General features: G+C 42.8%; 1 protein-coding gene across 1 annotated transcript in view; it reads right to left on the reverse strand.

Annotated features, from left to right (window-relative positions):
* Positions 1–12308: 12308 nt before the first annotated feature.
* The window catches only part of LRIG2 (leucine rich repeats and immunoglobulin like domains 2), a 64854-nt gene continuing 50446 nt past the window's right edge, over positions 12309–26716 (reverse strand). Inside the window, exons 13-18 of the mRNA XM_058716178.1 lie at positions 26210–26530; positions 24625–24906; positions 22678–23127; positions 21697–21846; positions 19580–19870; positions 12309–17384 (exon numbers count right to left, since the gene is read on the reverse strand). Of these exons, the coding sequence (XP_058572161.1) occupies positions 17158–17384; positions 19580–19870; positions 21697–21846; positions 22678–23127; positions 24625–24906; positions 26210–26530 (1721 nt within the window). The 3' untranslated portion in view covers positions 12309–17157. The remainder of the gene's footprint in view (positions 17385–19579; positions 19871–21696; positions 21847–22677; positions 23128–24624; positions 24907–26209; positions 26531–26716) is intronic.

Genomic DNA, 26716 nt, shown 5'->3' on the forward strand with positions numbered 1-26716 from the left:
GAACCGTGTGAACCTTTTAATCGCTGTATAGCTCTCAGCCTAGAGCCAAGCAATGGGATCAAGTACTGGTCCATGATGTGCCAGAGGAGGCCTGAGCCTGGGGACTAGTCCCAGCCCTGCCACTAACTGGTGCCCTTGTGCAAGGGCTTTGGGCAAACCCTGGCTCCAATGTGGGCCTCAGTTCACTCACCTGTCAAATGTAGGGACGGGACTAAATATTTCCTAAATTTGATATCAGAACCACTTCAGGACATCGTAAAATGCAGATTCCCGGGCTCTACCAATTGAATCCAAGTCTCTAGAAATGGAGAATGAGAATCTGAATTTCAATGAGTTCTTTGGAGGATCTTTTTTTAAATTTTTTTTCAAGTTTATTTACTTATTCTGAGAGAGAGAGGGGGAGGGAGAGAGAATCCCAAGCAGGCTCTGCACCATCAGCTCAGAGCCCCACATGGGTCTCAAACCCACAAACAGATCATGACCTGAGCCGAAACCAAGAGTCAGACGCTCAACTCACTGAGCCCCCGAGGCGCCCCTCTTTAGAGGATCTTGAGGTTCAGTCAGATTTGAAAGCCTCTGACTAGTTGAGCTCTAAGGCCCCTCAGACATTCACGTGCTAATAGTAATTACAGACTTTCCTGGAGCAGGATGGGGCCGGTGAGAGAGCTCCACAAGAGTCAAGCTAGTGCCCTTGGGGCTCTTCCAGGGTTTAACCGGCTCTAGCAGCAAGAAGTTTTACTTTCTGCCTAATCAAACACTCCATCTCAGCATTCTACCTCCCACTCTGTGGGGTTCACTCTCACGATTATAGGTAAGTTCTGGTCGGTGTCCTTGAGCACAACACCTCATGAACTTGAGGGCTACTTGAAGTCAGCCTGGTCCTGCCAATACCACCGGTGAGATGGCTCTTGACTCTGGCCCTCCCTTTCCATTCCCATCGCTACTGCCCTCGGTCAGCGTGTTAAAACTTCTTGTTTGGACCATGTAACAGTTTCTTAGCTCTCCTTTCTTCAATCTTTTCTTCACAGTATCAGTAGTTATTTCCCTAACCCCAACTTTGATTGCATTATGTCTCTAGCACACAACCATCCACATCTCCAACAAAAACCTAACGCCTCAGACTGTCTCAAGGCCTTTCAGAGCCGAAACCAACAGACATGTTTGCTTTCATAGCTTATTACATTTCTCTTCTATAACCTCCTCTGGCCAAGAGCCACCTTGGGCTACAGTTAACTCCTTAAAATTTTCTTGATAGGGGTTCCCCAAACTTGTATACCGTGGAACTCTCTCTCTGTACCCCTGCTTATTTTTCAAGGCAAAAGACCCATAACAGCTCATGGACAGTAAGTGATTCATGGTCCTCCATTTGAGAGACACTCTCTATGCTTTTCCATCTGCTTGTCAATGACTTGACTCTCTAGTCTAGAATCTGCTCAGGTCTTGAACTCCAACTCAGAACAACCATCTAATGTTGTCATGCCAGTTATCTCTCCACCTGACCGTTTTTGAATACTGTCAGGTTCTACAGAGGCAGGGAAACCAGAACACTAATCTGTCTCCACCCTTATTCCTTCTTTGCCTTCCTTCCTGAGATGGTACCACATTTCCCCCCAAAAGTTGAATTGCTCGACGTCTGTCTTGATTTACTTAAATGAGCATATTTGACCATTCAACCATCTTTGTTTTCCCCACTTCCAAATAAACAGCCTCCGCTTCTCATTAGCAACCCAAGCAGGTAAATATCTACCTCTCCTGGGGCCACTCCCTTTCCTGCATCTCTGACAGACATTGTTGATTGATCACAGCACTTGGTCCTAAGCCCCAGGTGTGATGGTGTAGATTCAGAATCCCTCTCCAACGCAATTCCCCAGGCAGATATCATCCATCAATCAGAGCTGGCATGCCAGTTGAGACAGTTCTACTTACCATCAATGACCTAGCTGATTAAATAGCGAGGGTGTTTACTAGAAAAGCTCTGTTGAGTTTCAATTTCAAGTCCCTCACGGAACCTCAAACTAGAGTAGTCTCTGGTTACACTCCATCTACTCTAAGCCTTTCAGGCTAGAGGATCTGTGTTGTGGGTGAGGATCTGTTAGGAGTCTAATTTGGCCTAAGAATTGGAATAAGATTGCCAAGGTCAGAAAGCCTTCCACTGAAGAATTGTCCTGAAGCATTGTCCACCTCCCATCTCTTTCTCTTGCCAAACCCCACAGAGGTGTCTGGTGAGCTGGCTGGTCTCTAGACATAAAGAAGGGCACCAGAGAGGCTAGGATACAAGACAAAGGACAAACTACCCCTAGAAAAACAACTCTCTGGGGCAGACAGCAATTGGAGATGCCCTCCATGTCCCAGAGCGGCAGAAAGGGTTTCATCTTGGCCTGAGCTGATGCAACCATCAGCAATGGAACCATGTACAGTGGAAAGACTGGTATCTTCGGTCAGATAACAGGCCGCTCCAGTTTCTCCTCTCTTGTCCCCCGCCCTCCTTCTCTGCCAAGCTGATCACATTTCTTTGGTGATTTTCATGCTTAGTCAGTAGGTCTTAGGGGACAAGTGTGAATTCCATAGGGACTTTGTCTGTATACAGCACTCTGTGCGAATATTATTCTCTGTATCTTCCTTCTTTCCTTCCTTTCTTTTCTTCCTTCCTTCCTTCCTGCCATAAGCATTTATGAAACACCTACTATGTGCTATGTGGTGAGCACTGCTGTAGAAAAGAAAGCACTTGAACTCTGACTGGAGCCACCAGGAGAGGCTGTACATTAAACAAAGATAATGCCACTGCTCCGATCAGCAGAAAAATGCATTTCAAGTTGTTTCCTCTCTTCTTTAGACCTCCAAAGAGCTGTAACTGTGTGGGAGAAAATTGAGAGCCTGGAAGCTAAAAAGCAGGAATTCCAAGGAATGCTACAAAATCATGAAGAGCTCCCAGAGGGTGAACACAAGCCAGTTCTCAAATCCAGGATGCTATAGAGAGATCAGTGGAACACTTCCTAGAGCCTTCAATTATTGCCAGGTACTGTTTTAATTGTTATAATACATATCAATTCCCTAAATCCCTAAAGTAGCTGTATGAATCAAATACTCTTAGGGGCGCCTGAGTGGCTGAGTCGGTTTAATGCCCGACTTAGGCTCAGGTCATGATCTTGTAGTTCATGGGTTTGAGCCCCGCATCGGGCTCTGTGCTGATAGCTCAGAGCCTGGATCCTGCTTCAGATTCTGTGTCTCCCTCTCTCTCTGCCCCTTACCTGCTCTCTCTCTCTCTCTCTCTCAAAAATAAATAAACATCTTTTAAAAGGTTAAAAAAAAATACTCTTACTATCATCACTTAAAAGATGAGAAATGGAGGGACAAAGAGGTTACTGTCTTGCCCAAGGCCAACAGCTAAAAAGTGGGGGATCTAGGATTTAAATCTATGTAGTCTCCTTGCAGAGTCCTAAGCTACCTGAAATATGTACATTTAAATAAACAACTGAGTGCTAATTCATGGGTTGGAGTCAGGTAGAGTGGACATCTGGATGAGCTTTTTACCCCCCAGACTGTCTAGCAGTTAAAGACAGCAAGGTTTTGATAGCTGGGAGCACGGGGTACCTACATCCCTCCCCCATACTTTTGAGGAAGGCTTCTTAAAGGCTGGCCCCACCCCCAGACCCGCTCACATCCCAAGTCCATCTGACGGACAGCAAACTGGAGCCCTGGCGCCTGACCCAGAGTACAGCTCTCATGTTCTTGAGTGCCGGACATGAAGACAGGTCTGCATGGGTCCCTTTATGTACTAGCAAACTCTACGGCTGACTGAAAAACCACACAATGTCATTAGCACCGAGTACAACCGTGTCTCTGGTCCCAGAAGCCTGAAGCTCTGACTTCTACACTGGACTCTACCACGTACTGTCCCTGGATTAGGTTTTTTTCATCCGCAAATATTTATTCATTCAGGGGCGCCTGAGTGGCTCAGTTGGTTAAGCGTCTGACTTTGGCTCGGGTCACGATCTCACAGTTTGTGGGTTCAAGCCCCGCATCGGGCTCTGTGCTGACAGCTTGGAGTCCGGAGCCTGCTTCAGATTCTGTCTCCCTCTCTCTCTGCCCCTCCCCTGCTCGCACTCTGTCTCTCTCTCAGAAATAAACAAACATTAAAAAAATTAAAAAAATATATTTATTCATTCAGTAAACAATTTTGAACACCTTCAGCGTGCCAAGAACCTAGCACTAAGCCCTGAAACCACCACATTGAATTCAGTAGTTGCCCCCAGGGAACTTGAGATTTGCTGGGAGAGACAGACCAGGAAGGGGATCTTCATGATGCACTGTGTCCTCTCAGGGCTCCTGAGAGCAAGGGAGGGCCCCACCCTGTCCCTCCTCCCGGGGAATTTGTGAGCAGCAAATGAGATCACACAAGAAAAAGTGCTTTGTAAATAGGAGAGGGCGAGAATGAGGTGTGTGGGGGAGCAGAGGGAGAGGATTTAAACCCAGGTGCTATCTACCATGTCTGCAGATCTTGGGCAGGCTGCCGGCCAATCCAAGCGCCTCGTCTGGGGCTGTGAGCCTGGGCAAGGCCTCCTGGATGTAAGAAGACGCAGCCTGAAGCTCTGGGCTTGTTGTCCCAGCAGGCCAAGCCCAAACCTTGCTGCCCTGGCCAAGCTGCTCCGGGATCCGTCCCGGCCGGAGCCTAAACCTATGTATGTTCCTTTGCTTGGAGCCAGGAGCTTTTGCAGCCCCCTGCGCCCCCTGACCTCTTCAGGGTCCTAGCTTGAACAGTGACAAAGGCCAGATCTTCCCTGTATCGTGCAGCTAGAGAAGCCTGATTTCCGTGAATCCCCCTTATATAAGGATATCGCCGGAGGTGCTGCCAGCAGCCGTACTGCCGTTCGCTGTACTGAAGCGCCCCCTGGAGGCCAGTTCTGGTTCAAACGAATGTGTAGGTGTTTCACAATCTGCCCCAGCAGGATAAAGGGGAAAAAAGATGCTCAAAGGATTAAAAGGCAAGAAATGGCAGCGGACCCTGGAGAGGACCCCATCAGTCCCTTTACCAGCCTCCCATGGTTTACTGATGAGACAGTCAAGGGCTGAGATGTCTTGGCTTGTCACTAGGAGGGGATTTCCTCTGTGGCCAGGGACCCGTGTGACGCCGCTGTTCCTGACATATTCTCAAATCTGGATCTCAAGAGCAAACATGCAAGAAACCCCTCCAGTTTTCCCTGCAGCCCAGCCCCCAACCCATTTGATCCTCTTCTCCTATCCCAAACCTCAGACTCTCTGGCTAGCTTGGGAAAGGGGATTTTAAGTGGATAAAGCCTCCTTCTGGGGAGAGTTTGCTGATTCTCCTTACATTTCTGAAATGAGCTGCCCTACACCAAGCAAGGACACACATTTCATTGTGAGCCATTTATTCAGTCATAGCTGGGGTGCCTGGGTGACTCAGCCAGTTAAGCCTCTGACTTTGGCTCAGGTCATGAACCATGATCTCATGGTTCATGGGTTTGAGCCCTATGTCGGGATCTCTGCTATCAGCACAGAGCCCACTTCAGATCCTCTGTCCTCCTCTCCCTCTGCGCCACCCCCCCCCCCCCCCGCCTTGGCTAATTCTCTCTCTCTCTCAAAAATAAACATTAAAAAAAATACTTATTCAGTAGTAGCTGGATGAGTCTATAAAGACATCAATAATAAACCAATAGTTCAAAATCAGCATGGAGTTATTTTTGCCTGAAGAAAATCCAAGCCAGATGGTAGCAGAGTATCAGGAAAAGTAAGCCAAGCTCCCAAACTGAGCAAGGAGTTTTTTTGTTTTTTTTTAAATCCTCTTACTTTAGGTTTTTCTGCTCAATCCTTTGCCAGACCAGTAACTTAGCTTCCTACCAACTGGGTTTGTTGAATTCTTGAGTATCACTGGAAAACAAGATACATAAAGTTTTCAAGCTCTCATTGTCGACAAAGCCACAGTTCATGCTACTGGGGGCAGCAGCTGCGTGCAGTATCCAGGGAGGGCCCTCAGAGGACAACAATTCTTTGCCTACAAGCTGTTGCTGGGCCCTCTTCAGACCAAAGACCATTCAAACAAGGGGCACCCTTTAGAGTCAACCCTGAGGAGCCTTGGGTAAACTAGAATGGTGTTTGAATCTATTAAAAAAGCTACATCTGTCCCTCATGGAACAAGTGCAGTCCACTGACTGGCCAAAGGGCTCAGAAGAAGCCATACTCCAAAATAAGTCAGACTGACTGAAACTGAAGTGTTTGCTTCTCCACAGTAGAAACGATTCCACTTGGTGCTCACAACAGTCTTGATGTGAGATCTTGAGTTAAGTATTATTATCACTGCTGTCTTGCAGAGAAGGAAGCGGAGACCTAAAGAAATTGAGTGATTTTCCTGTAAGCAAAGTAGCCAAGATTTGGACCAAGGGTTCTGCTTCTAGTTTTCCCAATGGCATCATCTACCTTGGCATGAGGCCAACATATTAAGTAGCGAAGAGAATATTCTGAAAAGCAATTCAGTTTGCCACAGATTGTTGGGAGAGAATTCTTACAGAATCATTAGAATTACGTTACAGGGTGGAATCTGTGGCCCGAGGAAGACCCTGATTGAGGAATAATGCTCATTGGAGATCAGTTCACACAATATGCTTTCTGGGAGGCTCAAAACTTCTCGATTAAACAAAAAGATTTCTCATTTGTTTCCCACTTCCTTCATTTAAACCACATGGGCACTTTGTCCCCTATAAAGTCCCATGCAAGTGTTTGTGATTATTATTCTTCGGATAAAGTAAGTTCCCTCTTGGAAGAGTTAAGAAGAACCACTAACAATTGGAAGAAACAAATACACAATGGGGACAGTGGTGAGGGTGGGTTTATGCACCTGGAAAAACTACAGTAAAACTCAGAGCTGGAAGGGGCCTCTTGAGAGCACCTGGTAACAGTCCAAATTCTGTTTTGGTGGATGACATTAAGACCCAGCAGTCAAGTGACTTCCCAAGATCATGTGATCAGCGAGTGGCAGAGCCAGTCAGAATCCCAGTCCAATGGACTCCTGGCTCAGGGCACTTTTCACTTGATCATCGTTTGAGGAGACTGTGTCTGGTTTCTAAATAAAATCCAGCTAGCAATCCACATCTCCAGGGCTACCCTTGACATGACTCTTTGAGGAAACTGTTGTGCTGTTCTGGATAGGGAAAGGAAGGAAGGGAAAATGGAGCTCTCCATCCCAAGTCCCTATAACAATAGCTAACAGCTGCCAAAACTTACTGAGTGCAGTGCTGGGCACTGTGCTTAGTACTTTATATGTATTAACTCATCTAATCCTCTCAACAATGGTATCAGGTAGGCGTGATTATTTCTACTTTACAGATAAGGAGAAACTGGTTTCACAAACAACCTAAGGAACTCACTTAAGCTCCCACAAGTGGTCAGAGTGGTAGGGATTGGAGGATTGTAGTCCAACTCTGTTCTATATCAAAGCCAGTGCTCCTAACCACTGACTTCTAAAACCATATGGTAAATGCAGGAGGGCCCAGGGAAACTCAAACTAAATTTTGGCTGACCACAGGGAATCCTCATGCCCTGGCCAGCTGTCCCAGCAGAAAACTGCAGCCCCTGCCTAGCTAAAAGAGGGGATTTCCCCCAGTGGCAGCTTCCAGACTTCAGTTTCTAGCTGCTTCAGCCCAGACTCTCTCACTGGGAGTGGGGGAAGGGTAAGACCAGAAATAAGGGAGGAAGCATTCAGAACTGGAGGTTTTAGTAGAGACAGAAAGAAAACAGGTTTGTTTTCTAAAGCAAAGGTATCCTAAAGCCACACCCTGCCTTCAAGGGCTACACAAGAAATTCTACGCCATTCATAAATTCTCCCGCCACCCTCAGGAACCATTTCAACAGGTCTTGGCATCCACTAAAACTTAGGACACAAGAAAGGACTTCAGGGCAAAATGAATCAGTCCTCTTTCAATTGGAATTTCCCTTTATAAAAAATCCCTTCCCCGGAGGGAAGAAAGTAATGTGCCCAGCCAGCTCCTAGGGTCTTCTCTAAATTAAGGCTGCCCAAAGGAAGAAACACTGAGACTTTCCACAAGGGAAGATCAAGAGGTGCTTTTCAAACTTCTTACCTCGCTGGGTATTAGTCTTTCAAGCTCAAGGGACCTTTAGGAAATAGCACACATTTAGCAGGTGAGACAGGCAACTAAGGTCTAGACAAGCTGTGAGAAAAAACTGGTGCTTAGGAGGAGTGGGGTCCAGGAGGCAAAAGTCCTGCCAGCACGATGCATTGCTTTTTCTCCGGGTCTGCTGTTTATTGTTATTTTGTGCTTCTCCAAAATTCTCAGCACCGCACACTTGAATCTTAACCTTGAAGTTCCTTTCCAGTGAAAGCATACATGCATGGTCCCTGAGCCACCCTCAGGTTCCATGTATAAAGAACAGGGTCCCGGAAGCAACAGTAATTCACTGTTTGACAATTGTACTGCCTCTCTACACGGTTTCTGGCATAGAACATACACTCGTGCACTTGTCTCTGGAGCTTGCCCAAAAGAATAAATAATTCGCGCTAGCCTAGATCACTGCTGACCTTAACCGCAAGCCTGTTTCTGAGACGGAGGAATTCGCACTGGTTTTGATGGAGCATTTAAAAGGGACATGGAATGAAACTACTTGAGCTGGCAAAGAACTCAAGAGCAGCTGGTCATCCCACACACGGGATTCTACTTATTGATTTAAAAACCTGGTTTCTTGTGAGAGAATAAAATAGGAGCTTAAAGGCACTTACTCTTGAATGCTTCAAATACCTGCCTCTTTGTTCCCAGATGCACTCTACTTGTACTTACGCTGTAAACACACGTCCGTTTCCAGCGTTCTGGCAAGCACTGTTCGGAGCTGCAGTCGCCTTTTGTTTGAATTTCGGTGAGGCTAGTGATGTGTGCACGTTGCATTGCGTCAGAACTACAAGCACGCCAACCAGTGTTCCTCGGTTTCATTTCCAGTTTCTCTACAGGGCTTTTCAGTATATAAAGCACCAACTGGGGTCAGAGGACAATGTGATCCAGTATAAAGAACATGGGCTCTTGGGAAGCCCGGGTGGCTCACTTGGTTAAGTGTCCAACTTTGGCTCAGGTCATGATGTCACAGTTCATAGATTTGAGCCCTGCGTCAGGTTCTATGCTGACAGCTCAGAGGCTGGAGCCTACTTCGGATTCTGTGTCTCCCTCTCTGCCCCTCGCCTGCTCTCTCTCACTCTCTCAAAAATAAACATTAAAAAAAAAAAAAAAGAAAAATCTGGGCTCTGGAGTACGTGACCACAGGCAAATCACATAGTCTGAGTTACAACAAAATTCTGCCGACCTGCTTGGGTTACTGAAGACTATTAGTTTGCTCGGGCTGGCATAACAAGGTACCCCACACTTGGTGGTTGAAACAACAGTTGATTTTTTTCACAGTTCTAGGGGCTAGAAGTTCAAGATCAGTGTGTCAGCAGCTTTGATTTCTTCTGAGTTCTCTCTTGGCCTGTGGATGGCTGCCTTCTTGCTACGTCCTCACATGGTCTTTCCTCGGTGAACATGCATGTCTGGTGATTACATTTTTTCCCTCTTATTTTCCTTTAATGCTTACTTATTTTTGATGGGGGGATGCAGAGAGAGAGGGAGAGAATCCCAAGCAGGCTCCATGCTGTCAGCACAAACCATGAGATCGTGATCTGAGCCAAAATCAATAGCCGGACACTTAACCAACTCAGGCGCCCCTACATTTCTTCTTAGAAGGACACCAATCCTTCTGGATTAGCACCGACCCTAAAGGTCTCATCTTAACCTCATTACCTCTTTAAGAGATTGTCCAGTCATATTCTGAGGTATTGGGATGAGGGCTGCAACATATGAATTTGGGGGACACACAGTTCAGCCTCTAACAAAGACTAAATGACAAAGGTGATAAAAGCTCACATTTTCCCTGTCTTTGGCATAAGGAAAAAATGTGTGCTTTGGAATCATGTAGTGTTAATTTCAGCTCCTGGTTCTGTTGCTTGCTAATTAGATAAATTTGGACAAGTTGCTTGTTGGACAAGTTGTAAAATGGGAGTCAGAATATCTCCCTCAAAGGGACAGTTGTGAAGATCAAGGGCCAAAGCACTTAACAGTATCTGGAAAGGGTAGCAGACAGAATGTATTTGCTATTATTGCATTATTTCCTGCTGGCAATAATTGTGATCAATGCTTCCTATTTGCCTCTTTTTGTCGAAGTGCAACTAGTCTTGGTGATGGTCGGTGAACTAAATAAAGTGAGAACCTTCTGTCCTGGGGATTTCAAGAAATATTTCTTGGTTGGCTGAACACCTCCAATAGCAGCTGAAACTTCCCCAGTGGAGCCTTACCGAAGGCAATCACAGCAGTGATTACCCAAGTCCACATCAGATCCCCTGTGTCAGACCATGTCCCTCCCAGCATGATGTACTTCCTCTTCCCTTAGCCTTATGATGACCCATGCACTTCCTTTTCCCCTTAACCTATCTTGTGACAGTTTCCCTTATAACAAAAGTCACAAGCAGCCCAGCCGGAGTGCATTGGCCAGAAAGACAGCAGGAAAACAAGCAGGATGCTACCAAAAACTCCACCATGCAGGGTGCCTGGGTGGCTCAGTTGGTTAAGCATCCTGACTTTGGCTCAGGTCATGATCTCACTGTTCGTTGAGTTCGAGCCCCACGTCGGGCTTTGTGCTGACAGCTCAGAGCCTGGAGCCGGCTTCAGATTCCATTGTCTCCCTCTCTCTCTCTGCCCCTCCCCTGCTTGCGCTACCTCTCAAAAATAAACATTAAAAAAAAAATTTTAAAGCAAAACAAACAAAACACTCCATCATGCAAGCAAGCAGCTTTAGGGCAGGGGTTGCTGGCTGAGCTGAAAAGGTGTTTTAAATCGCTGCTTCCAGTCAGGAAGGCCTCAAGGGACAGAAGCCCAGTCCTCAGTTTCAAACTACTAAGAATAAAAGGAATCTCCAGAAATGAGGGAGACCAATCCCCATCATGACTCATAACCATGTCATTACGTGGTTATAGCACTGTTCCTGTAAAAGTGGTCTGCAGATCAGTGCCTATCCATAAACTATTTGCTACTGGTCCATGACAAAACACAGAAATCAAGAGTAACATTTAGAAACTTTAACAGCAGTTTGACAGAGTGATTTTATGTCCGTTAAATCTGTAATTTAATAAAATTATTAATAAAATAATATAATAAAAATGTTATGGTTGTCTTTTGTCTTGTTTCATTTTTCTAGAAATTCTTACTGTACTTTACACAAGTGTTGGTCCATGGCCACTAGCCCAGCAGCACAGGCAGCTTAAGCACTGGGTTAGAAGCTTCTAAACAGCCGAGTGTGAACAAGTCTCTTGCATAACTCAGCAGGATGCGGCTACTTGGGCTCCAGTACATCCCCTTCCAAAACAAAAAATACTGAAGAAACTATAGCATTTTCCTTCATTCCACCTTGTCAGAGAAGAAATTGAGTGTTTTCTTAATCAGGAATATTGTAAAAATCAGCTTCCAGTATACATCCCAGTCCAAACTTCACCATATTGGAAATTATCGATGTCCAGAGGGCTTTGTATTCAAATAGTTCTGAAGACTACAGACACAACAGTATCTGTCCCGAGCTAGAAGGTATCAGTGGGGCAAATGCTGAATGTGTATCAGAAAATCTGGATTCAAGTCCTGGCTTTACTGCCCAAAAGCGTTTTGACGTGTGTAAGTGATCATCTCAAGCCAATTTCCTTAACTACAAAAAAATGGCGATTAAAATGATCTATCCAATCTACATTTTAGAGAAGCTTTGTGAGACTCGAATAGATGATGTCGGTGGAGCGTGCCCCATAAAGTGCAGCAGAAGTGCACGATGGGTCCAGCCCTCAAGGAATAAATGAGGGGCTTCTGACAGTCTCAAAAGAAATAGCCCCTAACACAGTACAGTGAGGAAGCTGACCAGAAAACAAAGCTTCTTCAAGTATTTTGCTAATTTTGAATTCGAAAATGCTGCCTTCAAATCCTTCCTTGTGTAGGAAGCATTCTTATTTTTTAATGAACTATGAAGTGTGTTTCCATTCTGCCAGGCATCGCTAGATGCCAGGGTGGACAACAGGAGGGAGGCAGAGAGCCCCAGCCCTTGGGCAGCTCATGGGTGCAGAGTGTTCCAGAGGCAGGCTCAAGAAAGTCTGTGACTCAAACACAACAGAAATTAGAGAGGGGCAATAACTTGCACATCTATTTGGAGACCCTCTCAAAGGACCACAAACTGAAAAATGCACCATTTCCCTCCTATACTTGAGGCAAGAGAAGACCAGAAAATGATAATGTATTTTAGCTTTATTGAAGACATGTTACAGTAGACAAACAGGTAGACAAACAAACACATGCTTTATAAAATATACATTCTCATGTGTGAGAAAATATAAATAGATACTAGGAAAGGATCACACTGAACACCAACTTGGCTTTTAACTCTCTTTAGGTACATCTAGTACCAGGGCTACTTGGACCAATGTCCTCCGGTGGGATAAAGGGGGAAAAGGAGAGGGTAGAAATAGTCTTTCTATGGATCAAGAGGCCACTTTAAGCAGCCAAGAGATACTCCAAGAGCACTTGACCACCTGATGATCAATTTCTCTTTCAAGACAGTTACAGTTGACAAAAGATCACTTTACTCTTTGTATCTAAAAACAGGCTCAAATCAAGATGATTTTTCACCTTCACCCCACTCATTGGTGGAGATTATTAGGATTGCTAAGACACACTCAACACACAACCTTGAGGGAGCAGGTCCAAAGATTACTACACACACACACACACACACACACACACACACACACTGACCTCTTATCACTCACAGAATCTCCAGATGATTCATGGGCTCAAGGGTGTTGTTTTGTAAAGAGCAGCTTATAATACATCTCTTAATTCAGAACCTGTTATTTTTGTCAACAAACCAGGCAGTTGTCCAAAAAAGAAAAAAAAAAATTAAGGCTAACTGATGGTGGTTTAGACTGCACTCTAAACAAAAAAGTTCTAAGTTAGAAGCAGGAGGGAAAAACATCTGCCAGACTGGAAAGAGGCCATGTCACAGAAGAATGAGACATTCCTTACAGGTTGCCAAAAATCTCAGCACAACCTCGTAAGGCCCAACTGCTTCACAATTACCCCTGTAATCTGCACTGAGGAGCAAACTCAGAAATGGAGCACGTAGCATGAAATGGCAGTAAATTTACCTCTGTGGCTCCATTACCTTCTAGCATTTCTGTGGATATTAAAATTATTTTGGAAAAGGCCATAACACACTTGGGTAAAATACTAGGTGTGAACACCACAATTCCAACCCCATTCCAATCGGAGTCCTGCTGGTAAGAAGAAACAGGAATAAAATTAAAGAGTAAAAAGGACGGTTATAATATTATATAGACTTTTAAAGTTTTTATTATGGTAATGCCATTTGTGTTAGTAACTAGTTATAGATTTCTGCAGAAGAATAAGCCCAGAGTTTCATGGTTTCAGCCATTAGCACAGAACAGGCTCCTTATGTCAACCCAAAACCAAAACTCTTTAGTTGAAAAAAATGTCTTTAGTGCTCTATACTTACTGTATATAAAAGACTTTGAAGGAAAAAGTTTTCAGACTGTCAGATTGCTTCTGGAAATTTCCAATGATAAAATTGAGAGAGATCTAACAGTCATCTCGCCCATATTCCCATTCTCAATGTAGAAATTTCTTCAATGCTACGAACCGATGATCATTTGGCTTCTGAGTGTACTTTTCCCACAAAACGCTGATTATTCCAATTACTGGATGAATTTGTTAGAGAATTAGTTAATATAGAATTACTGGCAAGTGTATACTGTACTTCCCTGTAACTTCTGCCCCACAGAATGGCGGCAGATACGACCCCGGTCCTCAGGAATAAAAATAGTGAATTTAATCCTATTTCATGGCAAAACTTTAAGTAATTAAAGACTTATCGCATCTCCCATCTCTTAGGAAAATGGGTAAGAGTCTAAGTTGCTCAATATCTTAATGTTCCTTTTACAACCCACCAACAGGCAGTATGAAGGCAACTCTTTTTAAATATTAAAGTTACCTTTCAGAAAAATACACATAAAACACTCTGAGATGGCACATTAGAGGGTTTCTGATACTTTGTATCCCATAGAGTAACTTGCACACTAGGGAAAGCACTTTAGAAGCTGCTGAATGACAGAAAGCCAATGGCTTAGGTGTAGACCATGTGCCAGGAAGGCATGGAGTTAAAGATGCTATTTCTTCTTCCAGATAGACTTAAAGAATCAGTCTAAGAGGGGCACAAATTAAGAGGACTTAGGCATCCCTACTGATACAGGGTGATAACTGGGTGAGGGGCAAGAGAGTATTTCTCTCCGCATTTTGACTTGCTTGGCTTTGCAACATCCCTGATTCAAGAGGCATTAGGCAGACCTTACATGCTGGGAGGAAACACTGATGAGCCACTAACCCTGTCTACGGGTAAGGGTTAAATCACTTCTTGGTCAAAAGCATATGCAGTAATGAAAAATTTCAGGAATTTCTTTTCCTAAGATTAGAATTTATTAAATTTATTATTATTTTTTAAGACCATGGGTAAGGCTCTTGATATTTAAACAAATTCTTGACTCGTTTTTTTTGGTTATTTAGGCAAGCTAGGAGTATCTAGGAGGACATCTCAGCTGTTTGAGGTGATGTAAGGGTGAACCTGGCCGTTCAGGAGACCAGACCAGTCCTGGAAGTAGTAGGACCACTGCCAGGGCAGAGGCAGTGCTCTTGTCTTCGAAGTTTTCTAGAACACTGGTTTGCAGCCTGTTTGTTGGCCCTATCACCCTTAACAATCTTGCTATAACTACACCTTTACACTCAAGAAAGTCTGCCAGATTCTGAATGGGAGTTCAGGGTAGTGACAGGGTAACCTTGAATACACTGGAAAGGTGAGGGAGTCACGAACTAGCCACAAATCAGCCACAGTGCGGCCTCAACGGACTCTGATGCTGTGGTGTGCTGGGGCACTAGCCTTCAGAGCTGCTGCTCGAGAGGGCAGTTGGTGGCTTCCATCGAGTCAAGACTCTTTGTTTGCTGAGACTGGTTCAAAGCAGAGTGATTCTTCTAGTTGTGAGTATTTCTTATGCTGTCACCCCTGCTATGGAGGAAGGGAGTCTGGCTCAAGTCAGAGGAAGCAGCACCACCCGTTACTCTAACAAACGTCCCATGAAAGCAGCTTTTTATTGGAGTAGCATAATCCTCCTTGGCTCCTGGAGGGATCACAGATTCACAGGACGTTACAGCTGGAAAGGGCTTTGGACTAGCTAGCAGAATGCCCTCGTTTCATAAGCGAGAAAATCAGGCTGGAAGTGAAGAGACTCGCCCCCGACTGCACAGCCAGTAAGGAGCAGAGCTGGGAACAAAATCCAGGTCCTGACTCTAAGTCAGTCCCGTACAGACCACAGTGCACGCTGGTAAGGAAGAAGAGGAGTCACAAACTGGAAGGAGAGAAAAATGGTGATATTTAAGAAGTTCAAAGTAAAAATGAACAGAGGTTGACAGTTTAAAAAGGAAAGAGAGAAAGGCTTGGCAGGAGAAACAGCTAAAGAGGTGCTGCTGTCTATGGGAGAAAAAAACTGAGGATTGAAAACCAGTGTGCAATTCAACTTTCTGGCAAAAAGCGAAGATATTATATGAGTTTAGAACCCTTGAAATGCACAGTAACTTAGAAACAGAGATTTGCATTTCAGTGATGGAAGTTATCCAGGATGTAACTAGTGCTCACTAGGTTTAGAGGACAGGATCTGACAGCCTAGGTAAGAAAATCTGAAAGCACAGACAAAAAAAGAACTTTGGTCCATTACATTCCGTTAGAGTGTGAAGATCTTGTTCACAGAAAGTTTTTTGCTATCACAGAAATTCAAGAGAACTTTTTGGCTTAAATAATCACTTGTACAAAACAAGGACCACTCTAAAGCTTTATAGTATAAGAATCTGTGCACATTCAATGACTCCCAAAAGCACTCTTCCCTTCTTAAGATATACTGTGCATTGGTAGAAGAGATATTATTTAAAAAAAACAAACAAATAGAAAAGAAGCAATCTTTGGTTTCCTCGTCAACAACGTACTTTGCTGAAAGAAGATATTCCCAAAAGAAAATTTCCTTTGTCTATGTGCACACAGCTATAACAAGACTGCTAGTCTTTTGAGTCTTTTTATGCTTAGAAAGGTAGTATTACCTGGCACTCGTAAATAGATGGCAAATGACTAGATGTATGAACTTTTAGGTATGAAGCAAGTGGTTAATTACACCAAGATTGTGTTTGTGTGTACGCAATCACTAGGTACCCTGCCTCTGTACATATACTTCTTAACAAATACAGTTTTAAAACTTTAAGCAAAGTCTTTAGGTTCACTAAACCGAGTTATACAAAATCTGTGGTCTGAGAAGCTGCTGTCAATATTATAACTGGATATTATATATAATTTTGGCATATCAAAAATATTTACAATACAGCCAACACATATGGTCAATGAATACAAAAATTATTTATAAATGCACATGTATTTACAATAAGATCCCTGGGCGATAGGGACAAAAAAAAAAAAAAAAAGATTCACAAGAATACAACACCCACTGACATGGTAACAGTTGGTCATGCCTGGGATTCTTATCAAAGACCTTGAATATCAAAGCCCAATCTCAACTATATGCTTAAAACCACTGAAGAATCCCAGACACACTTCCCAGAGGGCTCCAAAGTTATTTGTATTCCTTGGAAGACAAAACAGAACAGTGATGTTTTCTTAGAATCATTCCGCAGGTTGAGACAATCCAGCATGTTAAGCAGCAATGAGACTCTTCCTAATAGGCAATGCACAGCTGGGCACATCCCTGTGGAACCATCAGGAGGCACATCTGTCCTGTATTTTCCTCTGCCCGTGCTGTATGTGTTTTATTAGATGTACCCATTTCTGTCAGCCATTACCCCTTCTTCATCAGGTATAAGCCCAAACAAATGCCCGGCCCACCTTGGTGTGGTCAGATGTAACTGCAGATAGGGAAAGCAAATGCTGACTTCGGGGTTTCTTCTGAACTCTGAGGTAGTAAATACAAAATTAATTACCTTGAGTCTTTGCCCAGATTTCATCCTGGAGTGGGTTTCATGTGCCCTCACAACCGTCTTGAATGTTCCGAGTCCTACTAAAGTCAAAAGTGTGGTCGTGCAACCTGTGACAGGGCATGGAGGATGTGGAACAATCTGGACCGCTCTCCGCCAGACCCTCGCTCTGATGGAGTTGCGGTGACTCAATTACCGGCTGCTGGGAAAAGGGAGGATGAGGCAGGCCTCGTTCTTTGCTTGCGCTCCACAGAGGCCGCTGCAATGTTTCTGACAATGAAAGACAATAATCAGTGGCAAATGGAAGTTCAAAACGAATGGTCTAAAACTTAATTTTCTTCTATCCAAATCCTCCAAAAAAAGATGCTCAATATTCCTGAATAAGGACACTGAGAGCAAATGTATACTTGCCATCTTCTTAGCAACAATTAACAAAAGAAAACAAAATAGAAACGGGAACCATGGTCTTTCAAGCCCTTCTACCCAACAAACTTCACCAATTATTTACTGAAACCAGGAGCTATGTCCTCTCCTTTCATCTATTATTAGTGGCTCTGCCGCTACAAAAATTTAAAAATAAAATGCTTTAGACACATGGAAACAGACTAAAATAGCATCCATATTGTCGTGAAAGTTGCATGACACACAGACAAAAATTGCTCATTCAATGCAGCCATTACATCTTTAAATAACAAATGCCCATGTTAAAAAAAATTCTTTTAAAAATAAACAACCACTTCCCTCCAGCTTCTAGCATGCCAATAATTCTAACAACAAAATAATAACCCAAAGCAGCAATTTTAAATCAGATTATCTGTACTTTGTGGTTTCAAAAATACGCATTTCTCATTCACCTTATCTACTGCAGTGGTGAACTCTTTCCCCAAATATCAGTTGCTGAAAGTTATATTAACTTCATGGGGATGCATTTTGGAAAAAGTGAGCCAAACATTCTGGAAACAAACACTCAGAAATAAAAACAAAACCCAAGGGAAAAGTAGACCAGCACAGGGGTTTTTAAGCTTTAATATGCATACAAATAACCTGGGGATCTTGCTAAAATAAAGACTCTGGTTCACTGGGTCTGGGGTGGGAACCTCGGTCTGCATTTCTAAAAGCTCCTAGGTGATGCCAAAGCTGACACCACACTTTGAGTGGGAAGGAGCTAGAACACCCCACTTAGGAATGAGCAGGGCACCAGAGCATTCATTTGCACACTTCCTCACTTACAGACCAGCTTAACAATAAGATGTCCCCAAAGTTAGGAAAAAGATGCACTGCATTTTTGCTTTTACTAAAATTTTTTCGTATGTGTGTACCTCTTTCAAGACACAGGAACATGGATTTACTGTTGGCACACTTCTAACATGGGCACTGAACTTCAGTGACAATATACTTTTCTCTGACTTGTATTCTCTTTAGAAATCTTTGGAGAGGGTTTCTTAATTATTATATATTTATTCAAAATTCAGGGGCTCCTGGGTGGCTCAGTCGGTTAAGCGTCCTACTCTTGACTTTGGCTCAGGTCATGATCTCCTGGTTTGTGAGATCGAGACTTGCTTCAGGCTCTGTGCTGACAATGCAGAGCCTGCTTGAGATTCTTTCTCTCCCTCTCTCTGCCACGCCCTTCCCTCTCAAAATAAACAAACTTAAGAAAAAATGTACTGCTAAAAATAAGAACTTAAATAAATAAATAAAAAAAAAAGAACAGAGCATGTATCTTAAAAGTCCCATGTCAGATCATTTACTCCCACCAGACCCACCACCCCAGGATGCACCTATAGTCCTCCCCCTCCCCAATTTCCTGTGCTCTTCCATTTCAGGTTGACAAGAGGGTGACAGTTGATGAAAAGCCTGGAGGGACAGGAAGACATGCTAAGGAGTGCCCTTCATGGTCTAGAAAGAGTTGTCAGCAAATGCCTCATCTGCACAATGTAACATATACTTCTTTTCCCAGGCCATGTGGGCCAGCAGACACTATCCCAAAACTGCCTCCTCACTTATGGCCCTGGATCGTAACACCCCACAGCACCAGCTAAGTGATCCTGGCATTCGATGTTTACCTGAGAGAACAATGACCAAAACATTTTTAAATCTTCTCCATAAAAACCTCCACCGAACTATGCCCAGATTATATCCTTAGCATTTCCAATCTCCATTATTTACATAAGGATGGAAGAAACAATTAACACCCATATGACACCTTTTAGAAGCTTTCTCTGTACGGCTTCTGAAGCTTTAGGAGTGTGACCTTGATACTCCCACAAAAGCTGTTTCCACCCTACAGATACAGACTTCTTTGTAACCCTTATCTCTAAAAATCTCTGGCTCTAGCTTACACCAGCTAATAGTAGCTCATTACTACATTATACCAATTGGCTTGCTTCCTGTCAAATCAGAAGGAAAAATCAAGTAGGGGAGGGTAAAAACAAAGCAAAATAAACAAAAAACGCTGTGCCCTTTACCACTGTTCGTCTGTGTGGAGGGAAGTTTCTTCTCATTTATCCTCTCATGGTTGGCGGGAAAGGCGGCCAACTCTCTGTCTGCTGATGACACCAGGCTCTCCAAGATAGGGGCATCTTGGGGAGCATGTGCCAAATATGTTTCTTTGGGCATCTGGACCATGAGGCCAGACAGCGTGTGATCCAGAACATCCTCCTCGGCAATATAGGTGTACGGACAGTATTCTCGGGTCCTGGAGTAGATGTTGGCATTGTCGTAACAATCAGAGCAAATAACCCGGGTGCCAGTGCCACCTGATGACAACAAAGGAAAGAATCCTTCAGTTAAGGAATCAGCTTTGCCAATTACCAGTTTCCTTCACCAGCCGCCATCATTATCATCATAGTTGGCACTGATTCAGCACTTATTCAATAAACCGTTTCACGGTCTTTCTGTGAATTAACTAATTTAATCCTCACAACCTCCCTATGAGGTAGGTACTATGGTTATCCCCATTTAACAGATGGGGTAACTGTAACACAGAGAAACGAGGTAACTTGCTCATAGATGCCTCCACCTTGTTATGGTAAGGAGGTGAAATCTGAACTCAGGCACTCTGGCTCCAGAGCCCATGCTCTTGAATGCTAGGTTAAACCATCTCTGTCCAGCCTGTACAGGTCAGGCCCAAATCAAGGGCCAAGATAAGGCGGCACTGTGCTATAAGTCACATGTTTGAGTTAAGCAAACTAAAGCAGAGAACAAGGAGTTATGATGACTTCACAAAAACCCGCATCCCTTTTGTGCCATCAGGGAGTTAAGCAACACTCATTACTAAAAGTACCCCTCGAGAAGGCCTCTGATGGTCAAGAGTCCTGCCTGATATACACATGTTTGGCAGAAGTAAAGTTTAATAATGAGCTCCCTGGACAGTTATGTGTTTTGAAAACTGATGAAAGACAGGAAAGAGAGAGAGAAATAAAGAACAAGTAATTGTTCTTGACCAGGCAACAGTGTTAGAACTGGAAGAGACCTAGAAGTAATTTAGTTTAGCCCAGAAAGCAGTGTTATTGCCCACCAATTTCAAAGAGTAGAGACATTTAAAGATGCTTTTAAGTGCTAGCAGTAGCCCCCTCTCCATGGAAAGCCAAAATAAAATCCAATTTATCGATTAAACCGAGAAATTCTGTTAACCCTCGGCCTAAACAATCTCTGTACAAATAGAATAGGCCTTTCATTTGAACAATACTTGAAGAACTACACAGATTTGTTGAAAGAATCTATGAAAATCTTGAGAGAAGTGCTTTATAAGACATTGCTTATTTATTTTAAAAATGAGAAAGTTACAAAGCTCAGATTTAAGTAACTTGTTCGTGGTCCCAGAGCTGGAAAGAGAAACTAGGAACCAAACCCAATTCCTCTATCCCTTAATTCATCTCCCTGAGCTCTGTCACTCCCTGCAGGAAGGGTGGAGCGAGGGAGAGTAGTAGTATTGAGAAGTGGGATTCATTTAACTAGGGAACATGTTGTATCTCTCTGCTGTTCTCCAACATATGCTGATAATCATCACTGCCCTTCAAACTTTAGTATCAACCTACCAGCAGGAGACCCAAACCTCCCTGGATATGGTCTGAAGAGTGCTCATGCCTTAAAGGATCAGACACCTGAGAAAAGTTTCTAGAGCATCTCCTACTTTGGTTTGGGAGCCTTTGCTGTGTGCACCAATCCCTTGATTTGGGATGTGTTTCTCCTTTCTGTCAGATGGTTTTCTTCTCTGTTAAGATTTCCATCCAATCAATTTCCAGTCAATTTCCATCCTATTTTGCATGCAGCCAAATGTTTTCCATGAGTATCTTACTTTTAAAATGTTGCCTCAGGTTAATGGGGAAAGCGGTACACTGAAAACTAAACTCAACAGAATAAGCTGAAATTGTAAGCATATACAACAAAGTGTCATTACCATCAGTGCCTTTGTGTAAATATCCATTGGTGGGAGGCATAAGTTGCTGATGACTGCCTGCCTCAGAGTTACTGTAGCCTTCCTGTGGCTGTTGCCTCAGGTTAATGGGGAAAGCGGTACACTGAAAACTAAACTCAACAGAATAAGCTGAAATTGTAAGCATATACAACAAAGTATCATTACCATCAGTGCCTTTGTGTAAATATCCATTGGTGGGAGGCATAAGTTGCTGATGACTGCCTGCCTCAGAGTTACTGTAGCCTTCCTGTGGCTCCGACAGTGTTCCTTGGGAAGACAAGTAGCTGGGAATGTCTGCAGGCAGATTAAGCTCCTCTGTAAAAGAGACATCTATAACTCTCAAATAAAGTTAGGTGACTGAAGCCAACACTCAGAAGACATTGTGCAAATGTGTTCTACTTTGATACTCTTGGCCAGGAAAATGCTATGTACCTAGGAACTCGACAGCTCTTAGAATTTTCCCCTAAACTATTTCTCACTAAAATTCTTTTCAAAGCTTCATTTTAAGGGGTGCCTTGGTGGCTCAGTCAATTAAGCATCCTACTCCTGATTTCAGCTCAAGTCATGAGATCACAGTTCGTGGGATTGAGCCCTACGTTGGGCTATGCACTGAGAGTGCAGAGCCTGCATGGGATTCTCTCTCTCTGCCCCTTCCCCGCTCATGTATGCACACGTTCTCTCTCTCAAAATAAATAAACATTAAAAAAAAAAAAAAGTATTACTAAAAGAAGCAGAACCTGAAGTCTAAAATCTTATCCATAGGCAAACTCTCACCATCTATCTGACTGACTTGTTCTCTTTCAGGATTTCCGGGGGAGGGCTATGAAAGGCTGACCCCAGTCATAAGAGCTCCACTCTTTCCCAAAGGGAAGCTATGATGGAAATGAGCCCTTGGCATTAAAGAAAGAAGGTGTACCTGTAATGTGTTTATGAGAGCAAAGTCTTGGGGGAATATCTACAAATTCTTAAAATTATTAATCAGAAAGGTTCTATTATATGGAGGAAGTAGGACACTTTAAGAAAGAAACTCTTCCTTCTACCACATGTAAAGTATCAAAGCTCCATAGCTTTTTATATTTTATGACAAATCCTACATTATGTTCCTGACTCAAGTACAAGCCATTGGTGTTAACTGGTACCACTCACCTGTGTTTGTGATACTATAGTCTTCATTCTTCCTTCTCATGTGGTAAATAACAATGACCCAGATCAAAGAGGTGCCCACAACACAGCAGACCACAACAATGATGACAATGCCAACTGTGGTCCAGCCATCATCTTCATGCCCAATGCTACTCTGGGAAGAGTCGCAATTGGGGGATGAAATGACATTGAGGTAAATGTGACCACGTTCTGTTCCAAGGGTGTTAGACATGATGCAGGTATATTTTCCAGCATCTTCCAGGCCAGCATCTACAATGATGAGAAGCTGGTTGGCTGCAGCAAAGAAGTGCCGTTCTGTCACCAGCAGTGGCCCATCATCTTTGGTCCAGTTGAGGCGAGGAGCAGGACTTCCTCCCGCTATGCACTGTAATACCGCAGTTTCACCTCGGGTTACTGTCTTGTCCTCCAGGGGTCTGATAAATGAGGGTGTCTCTTACAGAAAGATGTACAAAAGAATCATGTTAAACAATTTTATTTATTGATTTCTACTGAATTAGACAAATGAGGTGTTAATGAAGTAAGTAAGCACTTTCATATGCCCGTAGGAGGATTGAAGTTTGTGTTCCAGAAAAGCAAAAGCCTCAAAAATCACTAATTCTACCTTGGGCAAGCTATCCTAAGCAAGGAAGTCAAAGATTTATACACAAAGATGTTTATTATGAAATTGGTGCAATTTTTAAACATAAAAGAAAGAGATCTTTTTAAAAAAAAATTTTTTTTTTAATGTTTATTTTTGAGAGAGAGAGAGAGACAGAGTGTGAGCTGGGGAGGGGCAGAGAGACAGGGAGACACAGAATCTGAAGCAGGCTCCATGCAGGCTCTGAGCTGTCAGCACAGAGCCTGATGTGGGGCTTGAACTCACAAACTGTAAGATCATGATCCGAGCCGAGGTCGGACGCTCAACCGACTGAGCCACCCAGGTGCCCCAAAAGAAAAAGATCTTTAAATCTAGCGGGAAAATGAGTGAGTATAGTATAGCCACATGGTATTTTTTTCAAGACTTAATGATAGAGTAACCCTTCTGACACAATATTTAAGAGGAAAGAAGTAGGTATACATAACTACGTGAAAATGTATTAAAAAAAAAAAAAAAAAAAAAAAAAAAAAAAAAAAAAAGGTCCAGAACACGCCAAAATCTTTAACAGTGTTTTGGTGACTTTCCCTTTTTCTAATCTTCTGTATATTCTAAATTTTTAAAACAACAAACTTATTTTTCTGATTATGCAAGTAAGTAACACAAAGCAACAAACTTAAAAAAAACTAACATCTAGGGGAATAGAGAACTAGAAAGCAGACTCTGCCTTTGATTTGAGTCCCATGAAGAAAAGTATTCTCATAAGGAAAAAAAAAAACAGGCTTGTCAAGGGAACTCTTTAGGGAAAAGACACTTTACCAAAACACAGAAAGAAGAGGGACACAATGGAAGGAAAACAGGACATCTAACCAAAAGACAGGTCATTTTTGGTGCATTAAATTAAAAAAAAAAAAAAATGAACTAAGGGATGCACTGTATGTTAGCTAACTTGACATTATATTAAAAAATAATAAAATATGGGAAAAACAATTACATTGCCCTGAGTTCACTATGAAGCAGTATAAAACAACTGCCAACTCACTGCTGAACAGGTAAAAAAACATATACATGAAGTAGAAACCTTCCAGAGGGACAGGATAAAGGGATCCGAATTTTCAATTCATGTGATGAAGATCTCTAATTCTGCCCTCATTACTTTCGCAGATTTCAGTTATCTGATCCACAGATATCCTAGGCTGACATAACCCCATGTGTATTGGCAAAATACAGTGACAGAGATACAAGGATCACAATTAAAATCTGAAACTTAGACTTTTTTTCACCATTAAGATCAGAGCAGGCCCCCTATAAAAAGGTTCCAAGCAAAGCAGGGAACCACAGGGCAGCACACATACCCAATACTGTGAGTGAGGCATTTGCTGAGAGGCCTCCTGCTCTGTTTTGTGCCATGCAGCTATAGATTCCCATGTCTTCTATTTTCACGTTGGCAATGAAGAAGACGTCATCTTCGGGCATGACATGCATGCGCCTTTCTCGAGCCGCAGGAAAATCAGTACCACCATCTTTCTGCCAGGAAATCTGAGGTGCAGGGTGCCCCTCTGCAGCACACTCTAATCTGGCCATGGCACCAGTGCGAATGGTTAGATCCATTGGAGTTTTCAGGAAAGATGGCATCTCTGTTCCAAGAGAAGATTACCGAAAAAAGTGGGTGGGTGGGGAAATACACATACACATATTTACATACACACATAAATGAGACAATCTGTTAGGCACAATATCAACTGTTGTAAATACTCTATTTCTTTGAGAAGACATGCTCTCTGGATGAACAGTAAATACAAGTTCAGAGGGCATCTCTTCTCCCAAAACCTCAGAATACTTGGAGTACAGTGATGACTAAATTCTTCCAGAATGCATGCCACATCCACCTGATGTCTCTGATGGGGACAAGGAAGGCAGAAGGCCACAAACCTTTCTGGGCTCCATATTTTAGAACTCACTATTTGCTACACTTACTTAAGATACTAAATGGTGCTTTCCAAACTAACATCTACAAAGCTGGCATGGCAAATGCATGATAAAAAAAAATTTATGCTTTCAAAAATCTCATAGAACAACACAGAAGTAACACACAAATACATCCTGGGGCACCTCAGGTGGTTAAGTGTTCAACTTTGGCTCAGGTCACGATCTCACAGTTTGTGAGTTCGAGCCTCACGTCAAGCTCTGTGCTAACAGCTCAGAGCCTGGAACCTGCTTCAGATGGATTCTGTGTCTCCCTCTCTCTCTGCCCCTCCCCGGCTCGCATTCTGTCTCTCTCTCTCAAAATCAAACTTTAAAAAAAATTTTTTTTTAAATCTTTAGGAAAAAAAAAAAAGAGAAAGACACAAATACATCTTTTGGTTGTACAAAACCCAAAATATTTTAATTATTCAATCTGATAGGGGATAGATTAAACTATTTTGGAGAGGTTTTATTTTCTTTAATTAATTAATTTATTAATTTATTTATTTTTAAAACCACAGTGAAAAAGAGCATTAATTTAAAAAATGATTCTGTGTGACTATACTCAGACAATGATAATGATACTGTACCTAGAAATGCCCTAAATACTCCCAATTATTAGAAAGCCCTGTGAACAGTGTCAGGAATAAATTTCGTAGTTTTAAGAGCCAAATTATGGTTCTAGAAAGAATAGAGAATTTCCAAAGAATTTTTTCAAAAGCGTAAATAACAATAAATGTAGCCTATTTCCTGGGGCCATGGAATTGCCCCTTATCCTCAACCAAAGAGCAGTTAGGGACAGTAAGTAGGCAAAATGGTAATCCAGTCTATATATTATCACAACCCTAAAGACAAAACAGTAAAATGCCCCCCTTAAGTGTCAGGTTTAGCCTCATTTTCTTGGTTAGGTGGTTCAAAAATTGAACATGAAAAACCCTTCTAACTATAAAACTATCAGGGAGCAGAATTCCTTACCATTCACAGTCAGCTTGGCTTTAAGAGAATAATTAGAACCAAAGTGGTTAGTAACAATGCACTGATATTTTCCTTCATCTGTGAAATTCACGTTGAAAAGATGTAGGACACTCGTATACTCCAGAGCTTCTCCAGCTTGCTGCTGATAACGAACAAAATTCTCAACATCGACATCATACAAGATTTCACTGTCTTTGCGCCACACAGTAGACGTGGGCGAATCGCTGCTGCTCACTGCAGTGCATGTCAGAGTCGCGTTCGTGCCTCTTAGAGCAACTGTAGTTTCAGGATGCATTCTTATTTGTGGCTTGAGAAAATCATCTAAGAGAAAAAAAATGGGGCAGGAGCCAAGTCACTTATTTATTTTTGCTTCCACAGCTTTTGAAACAAATAATGTAAAATTGTGCGTTCTGTTTACAAAATGGCATATTAAGACAGAGACTACAGAGCTAGCATCCAATTCTTTGGTTTAAGGATGAGGAAAATGAGGCCCAGAGGGTCAAACAA

This window comes from Neofelis nebulosa, chromosome 2 (genome assembly GCF_028018385.1).
Source record: "Neofelis nebulosa isolate mNeoNeb1 chromosome 2, mNeoNeb1.pri, whole genome shotgun sequence".
Classification (NCBI taxonomy): domain Eukaryota; kingdom Metazoa; phylum Chordata; class Mammalia; order Carnivora; family Felidae; genus Neofelis; species Neofelis nebulosa.